The sequence below is a fragment of the Aphidius gifuensis genome, linkage group LG1 (genome assembly GCF_014905175.1).
Source record: "Aphidius gifuensis isolate YNYX2018 linkage group LG1, ASM1490517v1, whole genome shotgun sequence".
Lineage (NCBI taxonomy): Eukaryota > Metazoa > Arthropoda > Insecta > Hymenoptera > Braconidae > Aphidius > Aphidius gifuensis.
In genome coordinates this window covers 25,805,106-25,826,252 of record NC_057788.1, presented here as the reverse complement: position 1 = coordinate 25,826,252, position 21,147 = coordinate 25,805,106, and the positions used below count along the sequence as shown (strand labels likewise).

Sequence of the window (21,147 nt, the reverse complement as noted above, 5' to 3'; positions counted from 1 at the left end):
GTGCGATATCAGACGATATATCGGAGGACCCGATATTTTTACCCGATATCGACGATATATTTATTCGATATGGCTAAGCGTCAAATATCGGATATTCGATATCACTTTCGGAATATCGTCAAGAAAATATCGGTTGATATACCGACTGAAAAACTACTTACCATAACAAATTTTAATGGCGGCTTGAATGGCCACAGCCAATCAAAGATCAAAGAATATTCAAATGTATTAATTTAATTAGCTGTGAATTTATGAGTGTCGATTAATGAGTTTTAAATTGACAGTTGACAATTGATAATTAATAATTATTAATAACAAAATCATTAGGAAATATAATCAGTAGTAAAAAAATTGAGGAATTGTGTATTCATTATTGCATAGTCATGTTTCAATAAAATGTTGATTAATAATTACACATTTTCATTATTATATTTTCTGAGTATTGTATAATAAAATATTAATAAATAGAATATCTAATTATTCTTTTCTGGTCTTATATTTAATAAAAAAAATTACATTGTTAAAATTTTTATTATAATTTTTCCATAATTTGTTATTAATACGCCAATTTATCTGCAATGATTAAATGAATAAATGAATAATTCAATACTAAGTAAGAGCAATATCCGAGTTATTTCATGAAAAACCAAGTATACGTATCAATTTATTAATTAACTTACGATTTAATTTCAATAGATCCTGTAATTATTAGTAATCAATTTTGGACGGACTATTTTTTTGTTAACAGTTGGTAAAATCAATTTACCTCGATATTATCGAATATCCGATATTACTTCGCCAAAATATCGGTTCGGTAACGATATCGTATTTTGATATCGCGATATCCGATAATATCGATATTGGCGATATCGCACATCCCTACTTTCACCACGACAGATTTTATTTATGTTTAATGTTTGTTTTTATTTTGGAAGTTTACTCAACGGACATCTTTAGAAAAAATAAAATACTTATTTTCATTAACAGTCGATAAAATCATTCTCATCTATTGGAGAATTAAAAATAATAATAATATAGTATGGTTTTTTAAATTTTAGAGTGGGTCATTTTTATTGTGATGTTTGCACAAAAACAAAATTAGCAAACAATTATTGCTTAATTAATTAACAAGCAATGAAATTAAGTTAAAATCTTCATCAGCAAGATTGTTGATATAAAATAATTCCGCTTGATGCAATAAAAAGAAACATGAAATATTTTTAAATTGGATACATTATTAACTTTATTTATTTTTTTTTTTAATTAAATATTTAATTAATACACGTTTTGAATTTATACACCATATACATCATACATACTTAATACTTTATTAATTGATTTTTTTGTAAATCTTTATTTAATTTTTAAATATTGATTGTCGAAGTAGAGCAATTAATTATACTTCAAAATTCACATAAATTATTATCAGGTTTCAAAATTTAATTGACACATAGTTTAATTAATTTTATAGATTTTTAATCAACAATGATGATATTTTTAGTTATTATTTTTAAAACTTTGAATATTTTATGTTCATATTATAATAGGTCATGACAAAATGATGATATTTAATATTCGCTTTGAATATTTATCTTATATTTATTTTATCGCTTTTAATACACGTTTTGGTTTGTCTATTTTACACGGATAATAATAATAATAATGGATATTATCTCATAGGTATTTTTTTTTATATTGCAAACTTTTTTGTATAGCACGTACGAATTGATTTTAATCTTTTTTCATTCCCTAATTGAATGTTTTTTTTTTTTATTTCTTTATTAGACATCATTTATTGTTATTTAAGACTGCTTCAGTGTATTTTATCTAATTGGCTACGAAAAACACGTAGATCTTCTTTGTATATATCAGCAAAAGTTTAAATGAGGAAAAAAAATAAAAATAATAATGAATATAAAAAATAAAGTCTAGAAGCTATTGAAAATCGTTTGATACGGAGAAAAAGGTTTTTCAAAAGATTTTCAACAAAATAAACAAACAAAAAAAGGCTGAGTAAATAAAAAAAAATTTTTGATGAAATATTTTTAAAGAGCAAACAAAGTATTCCGCAACTCATTAAATAATTTTTTTCCCATTTAAAACTTCATTTGATTTTTTATTTTTTGTACTGAAATTTTTTGTATTCAAAAGGTAAAACTAAAATCATATAATTTATTTCATTTATTGATATAAAATAAATTTACTTTTATAATTGCAATGTCCCAACAAATTTTGAGAATAAAAAATATTTAATTTCTAAAAAATCCTTAAAAAATCAAATTTAATAAAAAAAAAAAAATTTCATTCTATTTTTATTTAAAATTTAGTTAATTATAAAAATATTGATGAGTAAAATATTTTTATTAACTGAATTTTAAAAATAAAAATTGAATTTAATTTTTTTAAATTAAATTTTATTTTCAACAATTTTTCTTCAACATAATATTTTTTTTTCCTAAAAAATTGTCTACAACTATCAGGTAATTTTTTTTAACCAATAAATAATTTTAGTTTTTCTTTTAGTATTAATATAAGATGACAAATTTGTTCATTAATTTTTAATTGATTTATTTTTTTGTTGGTTAAGCCATAAATATCGAATTACTATTTTTTTTTTTGCAACCAATTACGTAGTTTTTTTTTTTTTTTCTTAATTAACAATTTCTCGTTATTTTATCCCTCTTAAAAATGATCTAATTAAAAACAGTCTTTCTAACTTTATCAATTCTCACGTAACTTTTCTTTTTTAATTTATAATTTGTCACTCGATGTACAGTTGTTAATTCAATAATCCCAGAGCATTGTATAAATTCATTAAAGAAAAAGTTAAATTTTTTATAAGTATACTTTCTTTTTTGTTGTATATGTTTTTTTTTTTTCTCTTTTATCTATGTTATACACCTTTCAACACATCATTAAATTTTTATATTTCGATGATTTGCGCAATATATGCTATTAATTATCCAGCATTAATTTAAAAATTATAAAATTCATTTAACATTGAGTTTGGCACAAACTGCCCATTAACGTAAAAAATAAAAATAAAATATAAATAATATAAAAAAAAAAAAAAAAAAAATACTTTATAAAACCAGAGCAAAAAAGCATTGGAATTTTTCAATAATTTATCAATTAATTATTTTAAAAATAGTTGTCATAAACGTAATGCCTACTTTCTTTAAAAATACAAATTACATTTGATTTAACAATAAAAAAAAAAAAAATGATATCATTACGAAGCTCAAGAAAAATTTGTACAGTTTTTTTTACTTATTATTGTTTTTCATTTCTTTTTTTTTTTGTTTCGATAAATACCTTTGGAGAATGCGAGAAAGACAAGATGTCTCTCGGCAAATATCACATAAAACTCAGGAGGAAATAAAATAGTTTAAAAAAATTAAAAAGAAAATGTTTGAACATATTCTTATAGATAAAAAAAAATTATAAAAATCATATATCTATTTTTATTCCTCCTGTTTACTCAGTCACAGAGCGATAAAAAAATATTTTGACTAATATTTTCAAATGCTCTTATTTTACAATTGACATAATCCACATGAATTTGTCAATTTTTATTTTAATTTCAAGCATATGATGATTGATCAACAACAGCAACAGTGATATTAGCAGCACCCTTATCAACCCACGTTCTTAAACGTCCACGTAATTCTTCAAGACTTTTTGATTTAGCTTTATTTATTCTTTTGTATTTAACATCTTTTGGCTTGGTCACAGAACGATGATTACTCATAACACGATTATATGTAACTTGTGCATGTTGGCTTTCATCACGTGGTCGTTGAATTATTGTCTCATTTTTTATTTCTTCATCGTCTTCCTCATTATCATCAGCATCATCATAATTATCATCATCATCATCATTATTATGATTAATATTTTTAATTGAAGATGCTTCATCAAATAAATAGTCGCAAATGCCATTACGTCTTTCTTCTTTTCCATAGACATATAAATTTTTTTTATGATAATTATCATCAATATTATCATCATCATTATCAACTTTTATTGATGATGGTTCAATTACAACTTTATGCATAACATTATTCATTGAACTAATAGTACTATCGTCTTTAATATTATCATGAATCAATAAATTTTCTGTGTCAGATATATTTAAATCAGATAGCTTAATTTTATCCAAAGTTTGAGTTTCAATATTAAGTACATTATCATATAATTTATCATTCATAATATCAACTTGATTTTCGTTGTAATTAATTTCAATTAAATTACTATTATGATCATTTGTTTTATTATAAATTGTATTATCAAAACTATCGTCATTAATATCTTCAAAACTTGTTTCAATTGATGTTTGTTGATTTTCTTGAATAAGTTCTAATTGTGGTACTGATGATGAGCATGATTGTGATGTTGATGATGAGCCAATTTCCTCGTCATATAATGAATCAGCTGGTGCTGATGAACAATCTGGTTCTTCTGATGATTCTTGATCAGCCAATTGATCTTCATCTTCTTCAATTGAATAAACAGTTTCTAATACACCAACTTTATTTGTTATTATTCCATTAAATTTTCTTCCTCTGTATGATGGTTGAGAAGCATCAGATATTGAACGCATCAAAGTTACATCAAATATACGTGAACGAAATCTATTGAAAATAAAAAATATTAAATTTTTAAAATATATTTTTTAGTTATAATTTTAAAGTATAATTTAATATTTATATATATACCTTAATGGTGTTAATTCATCGTCATCTTCATCATCATCATCTAGCACCACTGCTGAATCATTGTCATTGTTAATTCCATCACTTGATGATGACAATTTAGCTGCTTTATTTCGTTCAGCAAGTCGTTCTTGAAGTCGTCTAATGACTCTACGTTGTCGGCTAATAATCACTTCACGTTGTTTAATGCTTACATTTATTTCATTTTGTTTTTTACAAAGACGTGATTCAAATAACATCAATTGTTTTGTTAAAGAATTAAGTTCCTCACCCTTTTCTCGTACCATTTGTGCCATCATCACCTCCTAAATTAAAAGTTAATTAATTATTATTATAATATTTATAATATATTTATTAGTATATTGATTAAATTTAAATAAAACGTTTATAATTTTAATTGTTTAGGTGTCAGCATGAATATTAAAAAGTTTCGATGATGACATTTTTTAATTTAACGATTATATACTGTTACAAGTTACTCATTTTATTCTGACTTCACACTTTGATAACTATGCAAATATTCAACTATCTCGATGTCACTCACTTTAATGTCTACTGATATATAAAACTCTCTTTTTTCTTTACCCATGTACTCATAATTTAAATTTCAAAGTTTTCTTGTATCGGGTTTTACATAGTTTTTTGTTTTCCATAATTAATCTATATATACTTTTCAAAGTTGAAATATGAAGACTTGAGGCTTATTTCATGAATTTTCAATTGAAGAAATACTTATGCAATTTATATATATATTTATCAAGAAGTTGATGAAAACTTGATCCATTTGAACTTTATTATTTTTATTTCAAGCATTTAGATAATGGATTATTTTTGCTTTATTTTATTTAACATTTAGATAATGGAATATATTTTTTTTTAATTTATTTTTAGGAAATTGTAAGTTACTAGTTTTTAATTTTTTATTATTTTTTCTATTAGTACAAAGAATTTGAAATTGATTGTTCATGCATTTGACAGTTAAGTGATTAAAAAAATTTACCAGTTTTTGTTGTTGAAAACTAAAAACGTGCTAAAGTAATTTAAGTTATAGCAACTATTTATTTATTTTAATTTTGTTATTTTAAAATTATTGTAATTTTTTTATTTACCTGAGTTTGAAGGGTTCTTCTCCACGTAATCATTTGTAATGTTTGATTACGAATTCTATTTCTCAATGAAGCTATGATTGTTCTAGCTTCTTCTAATGTTTTTATTTCCTGTTCATTGCATACAGTTGATGAATCTCTATCGTGATTCATTTTAACTCTTTGAAATCTGTAATAAAAAAATTATATATAATTATTTGTTCTTAACAATAAAAAATTACAACTAAAAATTAAATTTAATATTTAACAAAAAATCAATACCTTCAACAATTAATATAATTAAAATTAAAAAAAATATTATCTTTTAATTATTCATTTAAATTGAATTAAGAAAAAAAAAATTTATTCATTTGAATATATTTTATTTAAACAAATATTCAATTCATTTCATTCAAAATGAAAAGAAAAAAATTCTAATAATAATAACAGTTTTTATTATTTTCTTATTTCTTTTTTTTTTTGCTGACTACACAATGTGATATCTTTTCTCAAGAAAAATCTGTTGCCTCAAGGTACAATAACGAATACCTATATGCAAAATATTTTTCTCTCAACCAAATTGCAATCGTTTGCATTTGAGTAACGACTATTTGTAACAAAAAAAAATTAATAAAAATAAAAAACCAATAAAGTTCATTATTTTCTATTACCATCATTATTCTTTAGATTCTTCTATATATTTTTTCCCTAAATATATATATACATAAAATTCAAAATTTCCATTTATAAATGACTCTCATATTCAATTTTAATTCAATATGATTTTCATTTCTACATTCAATATCAAAATTGAATTTTCAATGGTCATTAAAAACTATATTCAATTGAATATATGCGCATAACTTGTAAAAAAAAAAAAACAATATTAATCAGTTTTCAATTTAATTAAATTTCAATATATCATTTTTATTTTCAATAAAATGAAAAATTTATATTGTCAAATAAACATTGATAATTATATAATGTTGAACTATTGATGATTGTGTCATATCAACTAATTGTATATATGAAGCTTCAGTAAGTATATAATAAAATGCTTTGATATATATATTAATTTATCTGTAACATACAATGGGCTTCGTGGTGAATATGCTTGAATAAACTATAGGTATTACGTGGTTATTCCATTTCATATACAAATCGATTGTCTATCGTATATATAATATCCGATGATGTACTATAGTCCTCTTCCCCCTGGCTATCTGTCTCTCCCTTTTTTCCTCATTCAAACTCGACAATTGCAAATATATACATATAAAATATAAGCATGCATCTGTGTATATTTATATTATGCGTGATATAACAATGTATATATATATAGGACTACATGCCATAGGGCTTTTTCGTTCATTACAAGCATAGCTCACCTCAGGGCCTTAGCCATGTCCAATGAAAATAGCACTCAGGTGACAGAACAAAGGATCTTCATACTCTACTATTTTATATATAGATATATAAACTATACATATACACAACACCCATTATATTTATAATTATCATCATTTTCTCACTTGCATATATATTTTTTTTTTCTATAAAAAAATTTAATAATAATAAAATTGACAAAGCTATTTTTTTTATTATTAACAAAGTAAAAAAATATAATACAATAAAATTTAATTAAATAAAAGATAATATTATATAAAATGAAAAAAACATTTTTAATATATTTGCAAATGAAAATTTACTAGACAGGTGTTTGATTTTTTTTTTTTAAGATTATTTAAATATATAAATTCTTGAGTGTGTAAGAAATAAAATGTAAGAGTAATTTTTTTTATGTAAAAATAATTAAATGTATTCAATTATTTATATACTACAAAGGTTAAAAATAATTTATAAATAGAATAAAATTAAAAAGTAACATTTTGTAAGTCTTCAGATAGATGTACAATTTGTGTTTGAAGTTTGCGGTGGGTTTCATAATTATAACAAAGCACCAATTAAGGTAAAGGTTGTGGTTAAAATAAAAAAAAGAAAAAAAATATAAAAAATTAAATAATGAAAGGAAGTGTGGAAAATTAAACACACGTGTCTTGAAAAAAATGATATTGCACTGAAGATAAAAAATTAAAGGGAGTCATGTTAATAATCATTCTCGCACGTGATGAGTGAGTAGTCACCTTATATCCGGTGAAATATACACCGAGTCTATTATTCTTCATACACCTTAGGGATTTTAAAATTGTATATGACATAAAAATTCTTAAATATGAAATATATACGTGATGGTTCTTGTAGATTTTATGCCATATAAAATTTATGTGGCTTGTAATTATAACAAGAGATAAATTCGACAGAATAAAAAAAAAAATCCTTTTTTTCTTGTTCATGAGCTCATTATCATTTTTTTTTTTCATAATTTTTTCTTTTGTGTGGCTCATTATTATTATGATGAATATACTTTTTAATTTAAAAAAAAAAATATTTTACAGATCGAGTAAATGAAATGGAAAAAAAAAGAGAATATTTATTTTAGGGTTAAAATATTGTTTGAGTTATAAATAAAGTTCGCTCACTGTTAACTCATTTGGATTTTCTCAAATTAATATTTATAAAATAATATGAGCTTGTTTAAATATTATATTCTATTTTTTTATTCAGTTAAAGAGTTGTTTGATATTATGTTTTTAAAATAAAGAAACATATATCGCCGGAGGGAAATTGGAAAATAGCACTTCTATATCTACATGCATATATATTATCATTCACCACCCACCTACATATATTATTATGTTACATATGTGTATACATAAAACATACATATATATACCTACAGATTACATCGATGCAGTCAATGTGCCAAAAAGAATTATTGCATTTTTTTTTTTTGTGAGTGGTAGTGCGTGTCGATTGGCTGAAAGTCTTTCTTTTTAAATATATGTCTTGAATATTATTATCCTTCTCGTTTTCCTACTTGTAGTACACTACTTTTTTTTTTTTTTTACATTGTTCTTTCGCATACTTGACTCTTTCTTCCTCTTGTTCCGCTTCTCTATTATATTCTCCATTTGCACTTTGGACTCACCCTCCGGGAAATTGCAAACAAAGACAGACCGTATCATTTTTTTTTTTTTTTTTTTGCATTCAAACTATTTAAAAATATTTTTTGATTTTTATTGCTCATGCTTGACATTGCATTTAGTAGACAAAAAAAAAAAAAATCAGTGATCCATAAAATGGTTACGAACAATAGAAAAAAAAATCATCAATGACTAATTAGGAAAGCTTTTAATAATTTATATTTCTGGAATTGTAAAAATATACTTTTGTTTTTTTTTTTTTTCACTAGAAAAAATATGTAAAATAAGCTCGATATATATTTCAAAATATAATGTAAAATATCACGTATTGACAAGGGATTAAAACAACAGAATATATATACGTCAAAAATATTTATTTCAAAAATTTTTTATCATGACATTGAATAGGGTAAACAAAAAACTATCGGCATTCAGCCACAAAAATACTGTGTTCAAAATGTTAAAAACAGATTGCTTTTTATTGGTTTTATACTGGAAAATATTTCCATCAATAGGGTATTCACGTAAATATTTTTGACGTTTATTTTTCTATTTTTCTACTAGCATAACACGTTTAAATTAAAAATTTATATTGAAGCCATGTGAGAAATATATTATAAGTGTATTATATCGATGATTTCTTGTACCATGAATAAAAAAAAAACCTATTTTATTTTATTTTTTTTTACAGAAATAAATCGATATCTGATTGAAAATTGATTACAGTGAATTATTGAATAATACAAGATAAAAATGCAGGAAATATAGAAAAAAATTACCAAAAAATATAAAATAAATATAGTATAGATACTGTATAAAAGTAGTGACGAGAAAACGGGCATTACATAAAATCAATCGGTAATACGTCGTTTCGATTTATGGAGTGTAAATATATAGTGCCTCGTGCACAGTTTTCATTTGATAAATACGCGGTCACATAAATATATCTCCTCGAATCCAATCCGATCGACTTTTGCCACATTTGTGTACTATGTGCATTAAATAATAATTCACACCTAGCACACTCTTATTGAAATTATTTTTTAATTGGAAAAAAAAAGAGGTAGACTGTAAGTGCATGACACCTAATTATTTTTATCGCCGTGCTAAGTTTACGGTTTACTACGGCTGAAAACCTTATTTAGATACACAACACCAATACAAAATTATTTATCTATGATGTTTTTATAAAAACACATGACACACAAGTTTTATTTCATATAAAAAATAAAAAAAATTTATAGAGAGGGTGCAAAAACGTGTGAAATATGCATATGATGAAAAAAGATTAAAAATTTATTTGAATAAAAACTGTCAACATGATAAAAAAAATATATTTGAATAAATATTTACAAAAAATAAATATATATATTTTATATGAAATTAATTTAAAAAAAGCTTATGTTTTAAATTAGTGTCACATATATTTTTTTGAAATTGATTAATTATAAATTTATAATATAAACGAAAAAAAAAGAAGAAAATTGTCAGCATGAGCTTTTAATAATCAAAAAATATTTATATAATTTTATGAAATAATCAAAGAAGTTTATTTAATGCTAAATTTTAAGCTACGCGATTTTTTCTAATTAACTTATCTGAATATTTCGTTGAATAGTTGATAATTTTTTCATTTCAATTTTTATAATTTTTTTTCACTTGATTTCGTTTGTAATAATCGATTTAATTTAATTTTTTTTTTATATTGATATTTGATGTCCACGTAATGAAAAAAAAAATATATATATATAAGTATGACAGAATATATTATTCGTGTACTGCATCGAACGACGCGCGAAATGCAACTGCGAGACCTGCTGTTGTATTCCCGCTAGTTTTGCCATGCTTGGAGTTTGCTCCGTTTCATTCTTTCGTCGTCTTTTTTTTTTATACCAAACATATATCCACACCAAGTTTCTATTCAAGCACGCAATTTCTCAAATTTGCCATACGGTTAATGGGCTAAAATTTGCAGACAGTTGTATACCAATTTAAAATGAAAAAAAAAAAAAACAAATTAACCAGGAGGTATATCACGAATAAGTGGACTTTTGATTATTCAAAAAAATGTAATTAATGGCTGGGAAGCCAGGTGAGCAGACATTTTAAAACGACGCCAACTCACGCGATTCTCAAATATAAAATAAACTGATAACAAATCATCCCCTTGCAACACAATAATTTGCAATATGCTTTTTTTTTTTTTTCATTAAATTAAAACCCCTTATTTCAATTTTATCTGATTAGAAAAAAAAAAATCAATAATTTATATTCTAAAAATACAAAAAAGCCCTTCAAATAGTAATAAAAAAAACCCTTTCGAAAATAACAAACTATTTTATATTCACAGTACAAAAAAAAAAAGACTAGTAAATTTTTTGTTTGTTTTATTTCATTTTTTTCCAAGTCATTTCTGTCTATATACCCACAAAGCAAACACTCAAAAGTTTTCTGTTTAAAAAAAAAAAAAAAACTTTTTTGTCTGTACATTTTTGAGAATATATAACTTTTCGCACTCATTTATGTAGCAGACAAGACAAGCAACAACGAATTTATTCAACCGCTTTGAAAAATAATAATAAAAATATGAAAAATATAAATAAATATTTACTTGTTATTTTTGACATTGCAGACTTCTTGAAAATAAGAATATTCAGAATAAGAATGTAAATCGAAATTTTTTCATCCATCTGTTATATTGATTGTATATATATAAAAAAAAAAAGTTGCATTTAATGTTAACTATAATTGTATAAATCAAAAATTAAAAAAAAAATAATCGGCTTTATTCAAACCGTATTATAAATAAAAAAAAATAATTCACATTTCAAATTGAATGTACAAATACATGGTGTTGCATCACATATGTGCACCTGTGAATTTTGTATTTAAAGGGTTCAAACAGAATTATTTTCACAACCCTGATGTGAGCTACCCTCATATCTCGATTTAGTGCTTAGTTGCTTGCATATCACACATTGCTTAAGTGATGCTATATATATTGTACTGCACCACTGACATTTATTGGTATGTATTTGAATCTATAGATGTATACATATGCATCATTCAGATTAGAAATACCTTATTATATTAGATTATATTTGTGGAATTTTGTATATGTAAAAGTTAAACACACGAATATATATCGGAGCTTTTCTGCCACACGTCTATAAAATATTTCACAAGCTACTATAGCTTGATTCTCAGTCTGGGTATATATGCCATATTAGATAAATATTTGAAATATTTTATACAAAGAAAATTTAAAATTGATTAATAATTAACATTAGTAATTAGTATTTGAAATATTTCATTCAATATAACTAACGTCTAAACTGAAGTTTATATAGCTAAAATAGATTGTAAAATATTTTATTATAAAATACTCGCATTAATTATCCTTCATTCAATTTATAAATTTTGTCTATGTATTTTAAAAAATATATAATATAATGTCGATAAAAGCCTTTTTTAAATCAATTTTTTAGCTTTTTTTCTTTTTCTTGCCAATCAATTAAAAGCTTAACTAGTTTTTATACTTTTTCAGTAGATAAAAAGATTACAGGTCAGACAGAATTAAATAAATTTTAAATATATTATTTTTAAACTTGCAAAAATTTAACATTTATATTTAATTTAACTTTATAGTATTTCTATATTTATTTTTCGTACTGTTTTATATAATTTAATATCAATTCTTTGAATTTTATATATAAAGCTCAGATTTAAATGTAAAATTTTCATATAATATTTATTTTGTGAATGTTTTCAATTCGCACAGTGTATATAATATGCAAATCTAATATAATTACACGATTTTGAAAGATATTATAATTTGTATCACGAAATAATATTTCTATAAAAACTAGTCTTTTCGACCATCCAAAAATAAATGAATTTTTCATATTTTTATATGGAAAATAAATTTCAGCTTTGAAGTATAATTTAATAAAAAATATATAAATAAAAAATTTTAATAATGAATAACGAAAATTATTGTGAATATCAAAAAGATTCTTTAAATTATTTTTACTAAAAAAAATGTATATATATATTTTCTGGCTGTTTGATATAGCAGATTTTTTTTTCCACTTGTATGAAAATGTGAAAAAAAATCTATTGATCATTTGCATTCTACTAAAAGCTGGAAAATTTCAATGCATTGCCTATGTAGGGAATACGTAAAACCTTGAAGTACATAAGACGATAATACTGACGTATCTGTATAATGCCTAACATCCTCTCTTTCATATAATCACAAAGCACGAATTTTTTAAAGTACCATACACACTCGTTTATCCTTTCTGTAAATACATAGTTAGAAATTTTTTACTTCTAATATGTCAGACTATATTTTTAAAAAAAAAACATAATACCATTTCAACTTCACTAAATTTACAAAACTCTTTTGCTAAAAATAAAATTCTCAAATTCCAAGTGACATTATATAACGTTACTATGGTAATAATAAAAAAAATTTATAGATTAAATTCAGAAATAAAAAGTAAAAAATGAAGGGCAAACAAAAAAAGTACATATTTTTTTTTTTATTGCAAATTCAAGAGACATCTTTTCGTGACATGAGTTGGAAACGTATTCGTGACTCGAATTTTTTAACCGCATATACTTAACAGCATGATCATTTTATTATTTTTTCTTCTAATAATATTGTATGCATTTTTAAATTTAATTTTACAATATTTACAAAAGCTTTTATAATTTAACTTATTCAATTTCTTTAATGAAATACCAAAAAATATATATTGATGTTGTAATATTAAATGCCCTGGAAATAAAAGGAAGAATAAATTGATAATTTTTTACTTTTTATTTGTTTTTTCAAATGAAGTAATAGTCTATATAGTTTTTTGCTGATTGGGTAATTTTTTTTTATTGTCGTTGTAAAAATGGTATATTAAAATAATTTAGTACTTGTTTTTCCGATTGAAATTTGAAAGTGCACTTGTCATCTTGTTGATATACAATTATTCATACATGATAATTGTAATTGATATATATTCAAGACAATGTAAATTGTCATCATTATCTATGCAATTCACTACAAGCTCATATTACGCATTCATTAATGCACTGTACTAATAACACTAATGATTGTTCCAAAGGGCATTAGTTTGTATACAAAACTATATAATTCAATACTCTCATCAAATATTTATAAACATATATACATTAAATAAAATACATCATCTCGTCTGTTTGTTTTTACTCAAATAAAACAGAAACTTTACTGATTGATGAACATTTCAACAATTTTAATTAAATCACAGTTTGTTATACATAGTATGTATAGCTAAAATTTTGTTTCATAAACTACATGAGAGTTTCAAATTGTTTTTGACACTTTTTAGATTTTTAATTTTTATATTTATATAATTAACGTAGTCATGCATGAGTATGTATAAAATTTAATGAATTTAATATTTTTATAAAGCTGTAAAAATAAAATAATTAAAAAAAAAAAGTATATATATATTTTTTTTGACGGTAGCTTGTTTAGAGTTCAACTTTGTTAGGATATTCGTATATATAAAATAAGACACTCTAATTAGCTATTTTCCGCTTCAAAAATATTAGTAATTAGTACATACTGGTAAATAGAACTTTAATTCAAATATTATCGTATCAAAATTTATGTTCATGTTGATTTTTATTATTATTTAGTTTGAGTTTAAGGATTTAAACAATTTATCATGTTAAATTCAATAGTGTATTTTCATGTAAATAAAAGCATAGCATATAGAAATTCGAAATAACTTGAAGCTATTTTCTCTATATTTTCATCCTTCTCTGTCTCTCCTCCAGTCGTCATCAGTTGTTATAACTATATAAAACAAGCCTTCATAAACAAATCTAAGCGTGGATAACGATCAACTTGTTTTACAACTCGAAAATTATCGTCCATATAATTGCACATGTTTATTGTAGAGTAAATAAACTTTTATTATTATTTCTACACGATTCTACTGTATATAAACTCATCTACTCACTAACACTATTATTATGAAACATACTCAACAAACTCATAAATTATAAATACTAATCTTGCTAAAATTAAATCACAAAAAAATTTTATTACTTTCATTAATGAAAATAAAAAAATATATATGTGAAAAATGTAAAGAGAAAAACCAAAATACATTAGCAAACACCAGGATTGAGTATACAAATTTATAGCTCAAAGAAAATTGCCAAAATCCTGTGGCCATTTATACTTTTGGTGAAAGAGTCAAGTAAACTTTTGAAACATACAACATGAGGGTGAAAATTGAGGGATCTAAATGGACAGCTAGCAAGATAATTTGTGATTGAACGTATAATCGAAAAGACATAAAACCTTGTATAGAATTTTCTTTTATGATATAATTTCTATTCCAACCAAGTTGTACAAACTAGTAATGGAATTCTACAAATTACCTATATTCCTTTTGACTATACAAAAGACAAAAAAGAAAAATACAAAATTGTCATTTGGTCAAACTATTAATCAACACAATTCTCTAGTTAAAAATTTTCAAACAAAATATAAAGCTTTTCAAGTTTTCTTGTACAAAACATTTAAAAAAATTTGAAAAAAAAAAACTCAATAATACCAGTGAGAATTTTTCATACAATTATTCATAGCTGTTTTAAATGAACTTTCGACTAAAGTTTTAATGTTCATAGCTATATATGAGAATTATTATTTGCTGATAAATATTTTTTTTTCCAATTTATATTTTATTGATAAGAAGTTACCCTGGGGAATAAATTTACTGCAGCAAACCAAAAAATTAATAAACATAAGTCTTGTATAAAAAAAGCTCAAAAAAAAAAAAAAAAAAAAAAAAGTAAATAAATCGAAATCAGTATATAAGCCAATACACCCGAGGGTTATTTAATAACCTATAACATAAAATATTAAATAGTCTATTTCTACATAATATATAAGTTTGTATATATGTATATCAAATATATTTATACATATGTGCTATAGTGGCTTTATAAGCCTACCAAAGTAAAATCAGTCATGAGATTATTTGTACTTTATGGTTTTGCAGTAAATCATGATGTGGTAAGCGTATGAGAGAAGCATATTGAATATTCTGTTGATAGTGGTTTAAAACTCAAAGAGAAGAAAAGTAAATTATCTATGTTACAAGTGCATATGAATTTAGTGCAGTATCAGAATAGTCTGCTGCTGAGATATAAACATTTATGGATGATGTAGCATAATGTTTTAAACTTGGATACCATATAACATAGTAAGACAAATGTAACCACCTGTATCTTACTATGCACACACAGACATTACAAATAAAAATACAAGAGCTTCCTAAAGCTTCAAGAAGCAAATCAGTTGGAAAGTCTTACAGGAACTTTGTGATAATAATAACAGTAATTTGTAAATTGGTTTACAAGTCTTGTACTTAATATCAAAATCATCAGAGCTTAAATCCCGACGTACATGACATATATATCAAATTTAACATAGAAGAAAGGGTCATATACACACTAAAACCACGAGGGTGCAATGTATCTTTTAGATGATAGGCAATTTAATCTGACACTTTGAATTCAAATAGAATGTTCATCTAATCATCTACTATCTGATGAGATTCAGCTATATACAAGGATATATGTGCGGACTCTATATTCATTGTATGCATATCACTTGATTTGAATTAATTGAATTTCGAATTCTATATTTATTTAATTTGTTAGAGTAAACGTACTTCACTTTTCGTCTTTGACATGCCACTTGCTATATAACCATTGGCTCATTCAATTTGATAGCAAGAAATTATATCTATAAGAGATGCGAATGTAAATATACATTTTCAGTTATAAATTGTATATAATTTTGAAAAACCTCTCATGTGAAAAATTTTAAAACAATAACAGAATTTATATTTGTACTTTTATCATAAAAAGTTTGTTGTTTTATTTCATTAATTTTAATTATTGTTTTTATTTTATTGTCATTAAAATATATTAATTTTTATATAATTTAAAATTCAATATATTTTAATTACAATGAAATAAAAACAATAATTAAAAATTTAATTTTATTTGAATTCTCATATTATTTTATTTTATAGTAGTTTTATTTCATTTGTTTTTTTTTTTTTTTTTTGTATTTATTATGTATAATAAAAATTTACTTTTTGATTGTTTATATTTATTTTTTGTTTAAGAAAATTTTACTCATATCATTTTTAAAATACAGCTTTTATATGCTCAAAGATTTTATCAATGTATTTTATTAACAAATTTATATTCCTTCATCCATAAAGTTAAACACAGCTTATACTTTTAAAACCCTTGATCAAATCGAGTGACTGGATTTTTCTTGATTGTCTTTTGTCAAGTTTTTTTTTTCCGCCAATAAATACATATAGAAAAGATTTGTACAAATTTAAAATATACAATATCTATATCTTTTTTGGTTTATAAAACATACAGTCTGATTGAACACAAAAAAAACAAAAACAATAAAAAAATATAATCAAGTATATTTTATTTTTTATTTTTTTTTTAAAAATCTAAACATAAAGTTGATAATAGAAAAAAATTTTCAACAAAAAGGGATAATTTACTGGAAGTACTCTACAATTCAATTACTCACGTAACGAAAAAGTTAATTAAATAGAATTTAATTAATTTAAAAAAAAATACAAATTAAAAAAACAAGATACATTGTTTAAAAGTTTTTTTTTATTATCAACGTTGATATAATATTTCATAAAATTCTATATATATAGACAAATTTTTTTTTGTAATAAAAATACACCTGTAAAAGCCATACGTCAACATGCAGCTATTTGTTCTAGCACATTGATGAATATGGCCTAAAGGTATTTGCAATAGGTAGATGGATGAGGGATGCAAATGAATTGATGTTATATTTGAAGGGTTGAAATTATATAACAAGGGTACGTTGCTACAGATCTACGAATGAACAAGCGGTTTGTGAGTTGGCTTTTTTATTATTATTAAAAATATATATTTGTTTGTTATATTTATAAATAAACATTTCCCTTTCTATCATCGTTTGGACGGAAACGACATATCGAACGCACCAGTGCTTCCGGATGGACAGAGCCTATCCAAACTTCCGGTAGGTTCATCCCTCCATACAACGTCCATGAAGCGGAAAGACATAGTGTTTTGTATGGAAAGTTATACATTTGGCTCACCTATATTTCCATTTAAAAAAAAAAATATACCGCAAAAAAAAAATAAAAATAGATAAAATATTTTTGTCAATTTGCCAACAGATTTTTTTCATTGATATTTATTTATTTTTTGACACTATTTTCTCATTGTTATTAAAATTTTAATCAATAATTTTTATTGATATATATTCTGATCGTGTTTGATATTTTTTAAATTTAAAGAAAATCTTGAAAAATATAATTTAACAAAGTTTTGCGAAAGAAAAAAAAAAAAAACCATTTCCAATTTTTATGTTATGGGTTTTCATGTTTTGAAAAATAAATTTGATTTTTTAGATAAGAAATGGGTGGTTTAAAGTCGTGAGTTTTGGTTCAAGTATAAAGAAAGCTTTTTTTTTTTTATTTAGATTGAATTGAAAAGTCGATGGTATAAATACATATATGCAGCTGATATTGAAGTCGAGTTTAATGTACATAAGTTGTGTATTTTTATTTTTTTTTTTTAAATTGAAAATACGACATGATAGAATCCGGTAAACCGAGGTGAGACCATGACATACTTTCATCCATAAATACTAAGAGATATCTAATGCAACATATTGAGTGTCAGTAAATATCTGAGTTTCCAGTTTACCCTCGACCCAATGCCAATTGGTACAATATATTTTTAATTCACGGTTATATATTTATTTCATTTCATTATTTAAACTTTTAAAAAACTTTTTTGTCTCAAAACAAACAAGTATATATGTTTATGTCTATTCAAGGTTTTAATCTAGATACAATTGTTTTTTTTTAAATTACTTATCAACCTCGTAATTTAATAGTGTTCTAATTTATAAATCAGACCACTCGAGGCAGAATATTTCGTAAATGAAAAAATTGTAAAGTATCAATTATCATGCTTATGAATATCATTGTTTTATATAAAAAATTAAACGTTTATGAATAAAAATGAAACAGGCTCATCTTTAAATTTATCTGCAATTTAGTCTTTTTTTCTTTTTTTTTTTTTTGTACTGTTTAATAAAACTCAAACTCCATAAGCACTGTAATTTTTTTTATCAACAATAAAAACCATTATAAAAAATATAAAAACATATATAAGAGCTTTTTTTTCCAAAATAGGCTTTCCTCTAATAATTAATAAAAATAAAAATTTACATGGATAATCTACGTAAGCTTTTAAAATTTATGAGTCAAAAAATAAAATAGAAAACAATTCGATTATCAATGTTTTATTTTCATCTATTCTGTAAAAATTTTATAATTTCCGTTTAACACAAACACCCTCGAGCAAAAAAAATATCCAGAGGATAATATTTGAATCCACTAGTGAATATAACGAATGTGTTTGATAAAAAAAAAAAAAAGTGAAAAAAATTAATTGGCTGATCCAATCATTTAACCATTAAAAATTTGAATATACACAAGTAGATGAAAAAGCATATTTTTTATTCAACAAAAAATATATATTCATATATAAAAATGAAAGCTATTTGTTGATTTTGTTTGTTTAAAAATGTATGTACTTAATAAGAAAACAAAAAAAAAAAAAAAAAGAGTTGATAAATTTCACATGAACATTTGTGGATGTTTGAGCTCAATTGGGAATATGCATGTGTTAATATGAGTTTAAAAGAAAAAAAAATGATAATAAATATATAAAACCGGAACAGAAAATAGTGTGTTAATGTATCAAAGAAAGGTGAAACACAAATGCGCGCGCGAAAGCAACGCGTTACGGTGTACATTGCCTGGGGCTAGGACGTTTCTCGACCTTGCCAAGTTGGATTCCGCGGGTACGATTCAAGAGAAACAAGAATATAAAAAATTAAATTGAAATAAAATATATATAAAACAACAATTTTAAATACTATTTATCATTATTTTTTTTTTTTTTGATTTAAATTTTACAACTTTCGATTTCACTCATCATCAAATGTTTTTACACAAAATTAATAAAAAAAAAATATATAACACTTTTATTCGTTAGTTATTTAAAACATTAATTTTTTTATCTTCCACAATTTTAGCAATTTTTTTAACTTATAAAAAATCTCTCACGAATAATGTACAGTTTCTATAAATTTAATTTACATTTCTTGAACTTTTACTTTTTATATATATATTTTTTTTTATAACTTCCTTTTCTGTCGCATGACATTTTATTTTGCATTGTCATCGGTATATTAAATTATCTGTCTGTATATTTATTTTTTCCATTTGATTTTTACTTCAGAAAAATTGTAAAAAAAAATTACGATATATAAAACTTACATGTGGGATAAAATAAATAAAAAAAAAAAAACCATATGCAAGACTAGAAGACTTTTTTTTTTTTTTTAACACGATAAAATTACCTGTCACGTTTGAAAATATCTTACGTCTTGAGTTCAAGAATCATTGTGCATTACACGAATTGTTCGGATTTATATATATATTTGCATTTGAGATTTATGAGTTCTTGTGGTCACGATGTTAAACGCAGAGACAAGACACAAAGAGTTAATGCAACAAACGACAGAGACATGCGCTTGTCATATGTATAAAAAAAAAAAATAAAATATCATTATTCATTTTATACTCGGATTTGTCTTTTTTCATTTTGTTTTTTTTTTTAACGCAATTTAGGTTGATGTTATTCATCATGTAATTTTGAGTTGTATGCCCTATAGAAATAGACACAGATGTACAAATGTCTTTGATGTTGAATACATTTTAAATGTCGATTTAAAACGAATTGAGAGCTTCAAAGGATCGACCGCAATATGTGCTTTTATACCGTCAAGTCAATTATCATCATTAATATACATGCGGTGTCTAATTACAAGCATGTTTTTCTTTTCAAACAAAATAATTGAACATTTTCATACTTTGTAAGTAGATAAAACTATTATAGGTCAGACTAAAATGTATATGCTTTGATAAATTGTCCAATTGAATATTTCAAATTGATATTATAATTTATTGATATATGTATATAAAACATAAATCAGTTTTTTTTCTAATCTATATCTCATATTTATTTGTTCAATTTTTGTCTTAATATTCAAATGACATCTCAAAAAAAAATTCATTTAAATAAAATGGATAAAAACAAACAATTTCTCTCTTTTTTCTTCAT

General features: G+C 23.5%; 1 protein-coding gene across 4 annotated transcripts in view; it reads right to left on the bottom strand.

Moving 5' to 3' along the window:
* Positions 1 to 2,630: 2,630 nt before the first annotated feature.
* LOC122857651 (protein PFC0760c) overlaps positions 2,631 to 21,147 on the bottom strand; it is a 37,963-nt gene continuing 19,446 nt past the window's right edge. The window contains exons 2-5 of one of the 4 annotated variants that reach the window (XM_044159951.1): positions 5,825 to 5,990; positions 4,987 to 5,020; positions 4,719 to 4,887; positions 2,631 to 4,634 (exon numbers count right to left, since the gene is read on the bottom strand). In XM_044159951.1, coding sequence (XP_044015886.1) covers positions 3,584 to 4,634; positions 4,719 to 4,887; positions 4,987 to 5,020; positions 5,825 to 5,990 — 1,420 coding nt within the window. In that variant the 3' untranslated portion in view covers positions 2,631 to 3,583. Of the gene's footprint in view, positions 4,635 to 4,718; positions 5,021 to 5,824; positions 5,991 to 8,594; positions 10,645 to 21,147 lie in introns of those variants that run through there. The other 3 variants (XM_044159935.1, XM_044159943.1, XM_044159926.1) reach the window with 3 other exon arrangements.